Raw genomic sequence first — 12,546 nt, 5'->3', positions numbered from 1 at the left:
TTACTTTTTCAAATGTTACCCTATTTTCAGTGAAGCAGCAGGTTGCTGTAACATAATGCAAAAGAAATGTCCTATTACATGAGGCAGATCCCAAAGGGCTTTTAGTTGTCTTCACACTTTTAGAGTCTAGGCTTGCTCTTGAGATCCAGAAAGAGAGGAACAGTTCCTCTTGACTCTGTTAAAATCAATGAGGAGTAAATTATCTTGTACTGCCCGGGGTTTGACTGTCAGGCTGAAGTAGGGAGTAATAGTCTGTGGGCTTCTTGTGATGGACCTGAAGGTAAGACTGATGGACGTGCTGCAGCATCTCCGTAAAACATTAGGAACTGTATATGGAGAATGAACTAGAAAGGGGACCTTTTTACTCCCCTGGCGGTATTTGTTGTGTGTGCAATGACACACTGCCACATATCCTATGCCTTTTGTGAGGTGATGCATTGGACCAGCATTGCAACTCTAAAAAAATCCTTTAGCACCACAGGCTGGATGCAACTGGCTGTAGTAAGTTTTCTTCATGGAGGAAAGATGGGAGGATCTAAAAAGAACAGGTTATTATGGCCAACAGAGCTAGTGAAATGAAGATGTGAATTGAACGTGTTAATCAATTCTATGGAACAGTTTGTAGAATGTACATTATCCCACCATATAACCAAAATATTGTCTATTCATATCTTCTATAAATAATATCATGACTTCACGTCTCATTGGGAACATTTTGAATTTCAGCTTTGTGAATATATACACTCTTCCCAGAAATACAGCAGTGCTACTTCTCATGGAAGTCCCCTCTAAGTGTTAGAATAAAATATCTATGAATTGAAATACATTTTCTTTCATGGCCAACTAAGCCTATTAAATCATCCAGGTGTTGTGCACCTCCAGTCACCATCCCTCAGAGGAGGTCCATATTTGTTTGAAGGCTAGCCTCCTGAAACATCCTGGTTCACTAGACCCTTTACATCCTGGCTCAGAGGCATTCTGGAAGGGGAGGGGGTCAAAAGAAAGTTCTTCAAGTACCAAAGGTATATCTGCGATGTCTTTCAAGAAAGATGGTATAACTTGTAAACAAACTGAACTATAAACACAATGAAGTCAAAACACTCTTGAGTTTGGTTTTATGATATTATTTTGTGAACTGAAAATGACTCAAACACATCTTTTTGGGTTTTTTAAATACAAATCATGTATTTAAAGTATTTGTGTGACAATAATTGACATATATTGTCATGTGTGTATTCATAAGGAATACATTATATTATGGTTTTTGAAAAAATATTCTTAAACTTAGATTGATCCAGTTGAAAATCCTGCACCAAGTCTATATCTCTGGTACATGGCTGGTCCTGATGGGACGCAGCGAAGATGGTCTCTGTCGCAGGAGGTGTGGGGAGGTGGGTACTTCCTTACACATACTGTGGGAGTGCCAGGTGCTACAGACCTACTGGACACGGGTACTCGAATGTATGCGTGAGGTGTGCGGTGTGGATTTGCGTCCGGAGGCTAAGCGGTGCCTTCTCAATATCTGGGAACCCACAGACCTGTCATCAAAGGGTAAACTATGGGTAACGTTAGGCCTTGCGATTACAAAAAGAAACATAGCGAGATTGTGGGAAGCAGTCAAACCACCAACACTCTGATCCTGGAAGAAGGATATAGATTGGTGCATGGTCCAAGAAAAGACTATGTGGCCCGGGGCTGTCCGAAGAAGTGGGTGGCGGTGTGGTCAAACTGGAATGACTATCGTGGTAACATTTGTGAACCCCCTCGAATCATCCCCATTGACGAGCTAACTGCATTGTGATCTCCACCATAATGGACGTGGTCCAGAGAGATAATGTAGTAGGAAGAGACATGTTACACCTGTGTTTCGAGCAATTATAATGTAACAACTGTATGCCTTGCTTGTGATGACCCCAGTATTTTTTTCTTATTGCAAATAAAAAGATTTAAAAAAAAAAAGAAAAAATATTCTTTTGCTTTTTGTCAGTCCAATAGATAAGTGTTATATGTGGTGATATGATGACACATCCACTGATAAAGCCAATAGGCCTTCCTTTTATATTTTGAGTTCTGATCCTTCAACAAACCCAGCAGGTCTGTTTTATTTATACTGATATGCTTTACATTGTTACTCTATGTAAGAAAAAAATCATAAAGTGACAGAAAAAAACAAAGGTTAAAGTGACTTTATAATTCGGTATGTAATAAGTCACATTACATTTGAAAAAACTAAGCAATTCACCGTAAAAACTAAATGTTGAATGTTATAGAAATAAAAAAATACCACATTAAACTAAATAAAATCTGAAATTTATAATGCAGACCCTCCTCAAGCACTGGTTATGACATCACATATTACACTATTAATCTATCTATCCATCTATCTATCTATCTATCTATCTATCTATCTATCTATCTATCTATCTATCTATCTATCTATCTATCTATCTATCTATCTATCTATCTATCTATCTATCTATCTATCTATCTATCTATCTATCTATCTATCTATCTATCTATCTGTCTGTCTGTCTGTCTGTCTGTCTGTCTGTCTGTCTGTCTGTCTGTCTGTCTGTCTGTCTGTCTATCTATCTATCTATCTAATTATGCCAGTGTATTGTTATTGTTGTTAGGACTGGTAATGCTATATATATACCCATCCCTATGCCTATCACGATTGTTTTAGTTCGTGTTAATGATGTTTTATCAATATTAATAATAATTATAATAATATATTCCTCTTCAGACACCAGTCCAGAAGACTATGGGCAGGGTCAACAAAACCCTGGCATCTGAATTCATCCTTTTGGGCCTGTCATCCATTCCTGAAGTGGAGGGTCTCGTTTTCATATTTTTCCTTCTGATCTACGTGACTACCCTGACTGGGAACATCCTCATCATCACCGTAATACACCTAGATGTCAATCTTCACACCGCTATGTACTACTTCATCTCCAACCTGTCCTTCCTAGACTCCTGCATCTCCACTGTCACTGTCCCTAAGATGCTGGTAGACCTTCTAGCTGAGAAGAAGACCATCTCCTTCGCGAGCTGCATGATCCAGCTCTACTTCTTTGTTAGCCTGGTGTCTATTGAGTGCCTCCTACTGGCGACTATGGCATATGACCGCTACATTGCCATCTGTCACCCTATGCAATACAGCAGCATCATGGACCAGCGTGCCTGCTCCTGGTTGGCTGCTGGCTTGTGGGTGGGTGGACACATTTACTCATCTGTGCATGTGATTTTGATGAGCAGGCTCTCCTTTTGCAGCTCCAAAGAGATCCAGCACTTTTTCTGTGACATCCCCCCTCTGCTGAAGCTTTCATGCTCCGATACATTCATCAACATCCTGGTCATCTTTACACTCGGTGGGTTCTTTGGTTTTGGGGCACTTCTCACAAAGATTGTGTCATACACGTTCATTATCATCACCATCTTGAACATCAAGTCTTCTGAGGGCCGAGCCAAAGCCTTCTCCACCTGTGCCTCCCACCTGATAGTGGTTAGTATCTTCTATGCATCTATACTCTTCACTTATTTTCGGCCCACAACCAAGAACTCATTCTACGTCGATAGGTTTGTGTCAGTGGTTTACACCATCTTGACTCCCATGGTGAACCCAATGATCTATAGTCTTCGAAATACTGAGATAAAGAAGGCAGTCAAGAAAACTATTCTTAGAATCCAGAATGCGATAATGCAAACATGGATATAGATGGTTGAGTGTCAGAAGGCGCAGTAAATCACTTCGGCCCATCTCCTTGCCATTTGTGTCAACGTAGACTTTACATAGTCACCAAACTCATACACTATTAGTCTGCTGATGAAGAAAAATGTCCATATACACACATCTCATGTAGCCCCTCTTGTACAACACTGCACTCCTTTGAAGCTAAGTTAGCTCTTGGTGAATACCATAACATACATTCATCCATTGGCTCCAGGTCTGTCTATGACATGAAGCGATGCTTGTTTTCTCCGACGGTCTTTAATCATATTGATGATTCTCCTCCAAAGCACTCAGTTCGAGGGCAGTTCTGTAAATTCATCACCTTTCACTAAAGAAGAGCTTCTCTATGTAACTTCTCATCACACTTAGACAAGCCATGTCCCACAACCTATTTTAGAGCCCCATCTCTTCTACTATATTAAAGGAAGAGTAGTCACAGAGTGAAGGAACTGGCCCTTCGACAGATCCAGAGCTGCCCTCCCCCCCTACCCCCCCAATCTCCTTGAGAACCTCACGGGTGAGTAGCACGCTTTATAAACCCCTAATTGATTGATTGAATGAAAATTGTCTGGAGAGTTTAGACAGTTGGATCTTAAAGTAACATGCTAGATAAAATTAAAAACTCTGAGCAGAGAGATTAAAGGTATTATTAAGGATTCTCCATAATAGGAGAAGTGCTTTAAATTGGTGGTTCTTCTGTCCCGTCAAACCAGGAGTTTCCGGCTTCATTCACTGTATTTTCACCAAATTCAGCCAGCCCTATTTAAGGTGAAGGGAAGTTCAAAGATAATTCCAACATGGATCCACCATGCACCCTGGAAGAGAAAAGAAATAGTGGCCATGTGCATTAGGGTCATTGTTTTTTTTCTGAAAAAGCTCTGTCTTTGCGAGTTTGTTTAGGAAACATGAAAAAAATGTCATACATTTTACAAAACAAAGAGTGCTTTTGGCATTCTCCCCCACCTTCAGTGCATCAGCTGCACCAACATGCACAGTAAAGGCATCAAGATCCATGGAAGACTAGTGAGGACCTCTACCTTTGCAAATGTTCCAAGCAGAGGAGCAGAGGGCCTCCAGTGACCTGGCATTCACCTGGTAACCAGAATTGACCCCTAAGTGAGATGGGGCAGTTTCCAAGGATAACTGGCAGAAGAAGAATTATCCTGGTGAAAGGGAGGTAGATGTGTACAGATTGATAAACAGGTAAACAATTTTGGGAACGAACGGTGACTAAAGGTCTACCAGGAGGACTGCCGTAACTTGTATTATTTTTGATGCGAGACCTAAAGACGTTTTATAACAACATAACTAAAGCTTCCATCATGTGTACGAAACATTCAAAAATATATTTCTGGTCTGTGACTGCCATGGTTTTTACGGTGGTCCCAGCGAGAACCGTTGCCAATCAGCAGACACACAACAGTTGTCTAGGATGCAAAACTCCAGGGGTATTGTACTGGAAAACTGTCTCACCTACCTCTACATGAGGTAGGCAACCAGGAGAACTTTTTAGCAACTGAGGGGCATATTTACAAACCCCTATCGCCATCACATATGTCACTTTTCTCAATGGTGTGGTGACGATATGGGCAACACCTTATTAAAAGTAAGCATTAAGCCACTAAATGTGGCTTAATGCTGCCTTGTAAACGCACCACCCATTGCCGCTGCCCCATATTTTCAAGGGTGGCATAAGTATGGGGCAGTGCCAACATTTAAAACAAAAAAAAACGGTCTTATCCATGTGAAACAAAAAGAAATGCTTTATTTCTCCTCATTTGTGATGTTTTTATGTGTGCTGCATTGTGCAGTACACATAGAAACAGCTACCACCATTGACCCTCAATCAATCAATCAATCATAGCATTTGTAAAGCACACTACATACTCAAGGCGCTAGGTGGGGGGATGCTGCTACTGTTCGAAGAGCCAGGTCTTGAGTAGTCTTCTGTAGAATAGAAGGTCTTTGGTCTGCCGTAGGAGGATGGGGAGGGTGTTTCATATCTTGGCAGCGAGGTGGAAGAATGATATGCCGCCGGCGGTCACTCTTCAGATGCGGGGGCGGTGGCAAGGGCGATGTCTGCAAAGCAGAGCTTTTGTGTGGGGGTGTAGAGGCTGGGTCATCTGTTGAGGTACGCTGGTCCGGTGTTGTGGAGTGCCTTGTGTGCGTGGGTGAATAGCTTGAAGGTTATACTCTTGTTGATGGGGAGCCAGTGCAGGTCTTTCAGGTGGGGTGTGATGTGGCTGCGGCAGGGGATGTCGAGAATCAGGTGTGCGGAGGCGTTCTAGATGCGTTGGAGTCGTTTCAGGAGTATGCCCAGGGCTCCTGCATAGAGTGCGTTGCCGTAGTCCAGTCTACTGCTGACGAGGGCCTGGGTGACCGTCCTTCTAGTTTTGGTTGGGATCCACTTGAAGATCCTGCAAAACATGCGGAGGGTGTTGAAGCAGGAGGAGGAGACGGCGTTGACCTGCTTTGTCATGCGGAGTGTGGAGTCAAGGATGACTCCTAGGTTTTTTGCGTGGTTGGTGGGTGTAGAGGGTGCTCCTTGTGCCGTTGGCCACCAGGAGCCGTCCCAGGCCGAGGGGGTGGAACCGAGGATGAGGACCTCCTTCTTGTGCGAGTTCAGCTTCAGTCGGCTGTTCCTCATTCAGTCGGTGATGGCCTTCATTCCTTCGTGAAGGTTGGTTTTTGTGGTGTGGGGGTCCTTGGTGAGCGAGAGGATCAGCTGGGTATCGTCGGCATAGGAGATGATGTTTAGGTCGTGCTGTCAGGGGACGTGGGCGAGTGGTGCCATGTAGACGTTGAACAACATTGGGCTGAGAAATGAGCCTTGGGGTATGCCGGAGATGATCTCAGTGGCTTTGGAGCAGAAGGGGGGAGGCGGACGCTCTGGGTTCACCCAGAGAGGAAGGAGGTGGTCCAGTCCAGAGCCTTCTCTTGGATTCCAGCATCGTGGAGGCGTGCTCCTAGTGTGCGGTGGCAGACTGTGTCGAAAGCGGCGGACAGGTCCAGAAGGATGAGGGCTGCAGTTTCCCTGTTGTTGAGCATGTTTCTGATGTCGTCGGTAGCCCAGTTTCGGTGCTGCGGTTGCTGTGGAACCCTGACTGGGATGGGTCCAGGATGTTGTTCTCTTTGAGGCAGCTGGTCAGTGGTTTGTTGACGGCCTTTCCGATGACCTTTGCCAGGAACAAGAGCAGGGAGATGGGTTGGAAGTTCTTGAGGTCCTTGGGGTCCGCCTTGGGTTTCTTTAGTAAGGCGTTGATCTCTGCGTGCTTCCAGCTCTCCGGGAAGGTCACTGTCTCGAAGGAGATGTGGATGGTTTCCCATATGTGGGGTGCAATGCTGCTGCTGGGTTTGTTGTAGATGTGGTTTGGGCAGGGGTCTTCCGGGGATCCAGACTGGACGGGGTTCATGATTTTAATGGTGTCTTTGTTGTTGTTGTTGGTCCATACGCGCAGGAGGTTGGTGGGGTGGTGGTGTCGTGGGAGCGGGGGTGTGGGCTGCTTCACCTAGTGCTTTCACAACCTAACCATTGTGTTTCATTCAGGTGTGTCTAGCATTTTTCTGGCAATACTTGAATCCAAACACTGAGTCAAAAGTGGCAAATATTGCTTGTTTTTTGCCTGTGAAACCTTTCTCTTTGTATGTTGTTTGTCTCTCCTGAGTAAGGTACAGGACTGTGCCTTTAATCATTTATCAGTGTGTTCATTGTGGTTAAATAAAGACCCTGTCCGGCTGGACAGAGGACAAATATAGTCTCCTATTATGGCCTATATTACATTTATGTTCTTGATTCTGATTAGCTAAGGACCTTTGTCTTTCAAAGCATACTTTCCCACGGTCCTCAGGCAACTGTTTGGGTTCTCTTGTTATATTAAAAAGGGGTGGTGACGGCATCAAAGGTGACGTGGATGTCTGTGATCTTGCGATGGAAGAAGGTGGCCAGAGAGTCGCACAGGTCTTGTGACAGTGGGATGTCATTGGTGTTGGAGCTGTGGTTGGAGAGTTCCTTTATGTGATTTTTCATGTTATCACCGCGAAAAATCCCTGAACACAGATATAGCAAACTGTTTTTTTTCATTTCTCAACATCTTCTGACCGGAACCACAGATTATATTAGCATAACTTTTATTTTGGTTAACAACCATAGGAAGCTTACCAACAATGTTCATGCATAAAATATAATACAATAAATCTTATCTAAAACATGTGCTTTTCGTTGTGTATCCATTTAAGAACTGTAGAGATGAAAACAATAAAACAAAATGGTCATATTAAATTGATCTATCTATTCAAATTTCAATCTGCTAAGACTAGAAACTATAGGCTGAGACATATCTGTTTTTTAAAATTCTCAGTGCTTCTAAAAATGTCCTAGTCCTTATATATTTACAGATTGGCTTGATATATTTATTTCTCAGGTTGGCGTAAGCTGAACAGAAGAATACAATTGAGAGAAATTTTCTTCAGTGCCTAAAGTGCATAATGTGCAATGAGCTTCCCCTGCATCACTAGGGCCACATAACCATTTAGTTGTATTTGTTTTTATCTGGAGGATGTCAAAACAGAACTTCATGCACAATAATTTTGCTAATTGTGGTTTTACTTCATCCAGATAGAGTTCAATGCCAGAAATTGGTTTAACATGTAAACACAGTGTTGTCAATCTGCCTCTACTAGGCCTACAGTGAATATATACTCTCAATAGGAGTGTTTTAAAACCTTTTTTGAATGGGTTATTAATGAATTTGGAACATCCTAAATGCAACTCAAACTTAAACCTAGATCATAAAACCAGGTTCAAACACGACAAACCAAGCAAATGTAAAATGGTAGTCCAAACTCAAAATTACAATTAAACTCTTTATAACATTTTAGTTCTTGTCTGGACCATAAACAAACCCAAGGTAATAGGGGTCTCAGCTCAGACCGGTGTCCTATTCTCCTAATAGTATTATCATAATATACTGGTATCACAGGTGTATGTACAGGTAGATAAAGTAACATCCTTACACGTTTGTTTTTATCTATGGTAAATGTACTCAATGTGTTCCCCTCCCAAAAGGTCTGCCCCATAAAGTATTGCTGATTGTCCCTGTATTGATATACCTCCAAAGCCGGTAACACTGCATTGGATTTACTGGTATGAAGATTTTTCACAATGGCCAGGGAGCTTTGCAACAGGACAGATTTTAATTTGTTTATTTGTGGTTTCAAAGACAATTTTCCATCTAGTATAATACCAAGGTAACTGAAATTACCCACATACTCCAATGGTTGATTTTGGACAGTGAAGTGTTTCTTAAATTACTTATTTGTTCTTATCACCTTGTATTTTGTCTTACTTAAATGTATTTCAAGGCCTTTACACCAAATAACAAAAGTAATGTAATGTAAAAATGTTATTGTTTTGTTAATTAAAACCATTAAAATGTTCTTCCCTGTTGATAGCAGCCAAGACTTTAACAAGATTTAATATCATTCAACCAAAGTACAATCTGCATAACCAAATCTACCTTTCTACTAAATTTGGTGTACTGCCATCCAGGGGTTCATGCGGAAAGTTCGACTATGCGTCCTATGGGAATTAACATGGATAAACTCACTTATTTTAGCCCCTTTTTTCTCTCTCCCTGCCTGACTGATCACCCCTAAACTATTTATGTGTACCTGACTGTGTAACTGTATGCAAGACTGTGTGCTTGGGTGTAACTCTGTGTGCATCAGTGAGTGCCTGAATGTATCAGTGTATACATCAGTTTGTGTCTGGTTCTGTTGGTGTATAAATCAGTGTAAGTCTGGGTGTGTCAATCTATACATAAGTGTGTGCCAGGGTGTGTTATAGTGTGTATTCATGTGTCAATGGGTGTCTAAGTGAATGCATCACTGTGTGCCTGGTTGTGTAAGTGTCTGTATGAATGTGTACATGGGTTTCTGAGTGTATATATTAATGAATGTCCGAGTGTGTCAGTGAATACATCAATGTGTGTTCCTGGGGGTGTCAGTGTATGTATAAATGTGTCCTGGGTGGTTGACTGTATGGATAGGTGTGTGCATGAGTGTTTCAGCATACATATAAGTGTGATGAGTGTGTCTCAGTGTGGAGATGAGTGTGTGGCAGGTAATGTCAATGTATACATAGGTAAGTGCAAGAGAGTGTTAGAACATGTGTTTTATGGCATCAGTGTATGTTCAGTGGATGTGGCACAGTACCTGCTTGTGTCAGTGAATGCAACAGTGCCTGGGTGTGTCAGCGCATCACTGAGTATGCCCTGGGTGGTTAACTGTATGAATAAGTGTGTGCATGAATGTCTCAGTGTATGTATGTGTGTTCTGGGTGTATCAGGGACTGCAGGCCATCACACCAGTGCTCCACTGCCACACTGCCTAAGCCATATGGAGCCTGCCCACCGGATTCTGACCGGAATCCAAGTCAGACAGTTTTGAGGTGACTGGCCCACAACAGTGCAGTGCTAAGGCTCATACATGAGCCTTAGCAAGGCAGCGCAAAGGGAACACCATTGCACGTTCCAGTAGGGCATGGACTGTCAAGTCCATGCCCTGCAGGAACTGTGGGTGCATGCATAAAGGGGGCACACCATGTAGGCCCCGGCATGCATCCCTTGTGCAAAGGCAACATGGGGGCCTATAGGGCTCCTTTTGTTTCCTCACCACCACACTCTTCATGGCAGGCTCACTGCCATGACAACAGTGTCAGTGAGGAAACTCCTAATAGGCCTGGAAGTGCCGCAGCACCACCACAAGCATATTAGGGGCCTCAGACGACTGTAAGATCACCAAGGATCAGGGATCCTGGCAGCAGCAGATGTCCTATGGCGGTCTGACTACCCTACTTGAAATAGGGTAGTCGGACCACCGGTGCAGAGGTAGCCACACAACCCTGTGGGTTTGGCAGTCATAATAAGCCTCTAAGTGTATGGGTGAGTTTGGGCCTTGGTTGTCAGGGAATATATGAGTTTGTCCTGAGTGGTTAACTCTATGAATGCATATATTCATGGGCGTCTCAGTGTATGCATTAGTATGTGCCTGGCTATGTTATTATCTGCATGAACATTAGCTTGAGTTTTGCAGTATATCCAGCAATGTCTGCCAACATGTCCTATTGGATGTATTATTAATAAAGCATTGCAGAACTGTAACGCTATAAAGAAATTGTACAGTTAATTGAAACATTTCATTTTCCCTTTTTTTTACTGTTCTCAGCTTGTATATTCTAAATGAGGTACAGTATAAAAATCCATCCTAGAACAGTGGGGAAAAAACAATCCTATAGATTTAAAAAAAAAACAGAACTGCACAGTATGTCACTATACATAAGTGATACTATGCATTGCCATTACTACAAATACTTAATTCTTTTAGGCATTAAACTAATCTAAAGAAACATATCTTTAAAATACAATGTTATGACGTGACAAGTGAGTCACTTGTGAAGACATCATCGTCGTAGGCTGAATTATGTCTTTAACACTGATGATCCACATAGAACAAACAACGTACACAACTTTTTGAACACTAATACTCCTTTGAACTTTGGATGTCATTGCATTCCGTCCGTCCAGTGACACTTCTTAAGTAAACAGTGTAATATCCTGAAGTTATACTAAGTCCTACAAAATTGTCAAGCTTTGAAGTTTTTTTAATTTCAGTTTCCAAATTAGATCCATCTGCTATGCATTGTTGACAGCATTATTATAAAAAATTGCCTCCTTCTCCTTATATGCAATATAGATGTTAAATCTGATCTACAATTTGAACTGGCCATAGTTTTGTCAGCCTTTTTGATCAATCTATCTAAAGATACACTTTTGGAATCCGGCAGTGTTAAGTGCAGAAATCGTTCAGAACTGTGGCAATCAGAAAGGAGCAATCTTCACATTGAGGGTTCCATGTGTAACTCAGTCCAAATATCTCATCAACATTTATGTCTTCTTTTAATACTCCAAGGATGACAGTTATGAATTCCTTTGCATCTCATTGCTGTTCTGAGAAAATAGTACTGATCCACTGCACAGATCTAGAATGCCTGAAACACAATGTATTACACTTCTCTTTTCATTTTATTTTCAATTTATTTTGGCAGAATCAATCACCACATATGTAACAAAGACACTAGAGCAAAATAGGAGAAGCAATTAAGTAACCTCAATTTAAGAACAGTTGAGTACACACATAAAAATGCAATAATTAACCCACCCATTATGAGAAGAGAATATACCCGATCCATAAACATGGGTGTAGAAAAAATAAAGAAACAGACACCTGTTAAGCCTTTCAATTTAACAATAGACAAACATCAATTAAACTTGCAGGCTATTTCATAACTCCCAGTGAAACCCCAATCAGATTCTGTCAAACTTCCTAAGTGAGCATGTACCCCTCACTTTGGAAATTCTGACTCGTATATCTCCTAGATGTTGGACCACCACTCCATGGTTCATAGTGGGGCTATGACAGCCAGCATCTGGCAATGCTTATAGACAACAGTCGCCTTAGACAGGAATAATATTCCACTCTATATCTTATCATTATTTTCCTGGCTCTAAATTGTATTTCAAGGCCACGGCATAATGCCGTACATTGAGTCACCCTTACCCAAAGCTAATGCAGGTCAGGACATTTCACAAACATGTGGAGGATTTTAGAAGCAGGACAGCTGCACATATGGTTGCTAGCTTAATCAGCACCAATATTTCCACTCCACTTTACACTTTTTTCTGGCGTATAATTTAACATACTGATGGTCTGAAATTGCTGTAGCCTGAGCTTAAGAGAGTGCATAGACACCTCCA

The 12,546-nt window shown here is 42.0% G+C and overlaps 1 protein-coding gene across 1 annotated transcript; it reads left to right on the top strand.

Moving 5' to 3' along the window:
* Positions 1 to 2,764: 2,764 nt before the first annotated feature.
* Positions 2,765 to 3,718, top strand: LOC147736676 (olfactory receptor 5V1-like). The gene has a single exon (XM_086952656.1). It carries the CDS (start codon positions 2,765 to 2,767, stop codon positions 3,716 to 3,718), a length of 954 nt encoding a protein of 317 aa, XP_086808782.1.
* Positions 3,719 to 12,546: the final 8,828 nt, after the last annotated feature.

Source organism: Lissotriton vulgaris, chromosome 1_2 (genome assembly GCF_964263255.1).
Source record: "Lissotriton vulgaris chromosome 1_2, aLisVul1.2, whole genome shotgun sequence".
NCBI lineage: Eukaryota > Metazoa > Chordata > Amphibia > Caudata > Salamandridae > Lissotriton > Lissotriton vulgaris.
The sequence above is the reverse complement of the archived record's forward strand: the minus strand, read 5'-3'. Positions and strand labels throughout refer to the sequence as shown.

What these genes read in the sequence shown, in the direction of transcription:
- LOC147736676 (XM_086952656.1), top strand. Translation starts at nt 2,765, where the DNA reads ATGGGCAGGGTCAACAAAACCCTGGCATCTGAATTCATCCTTTTGGGC.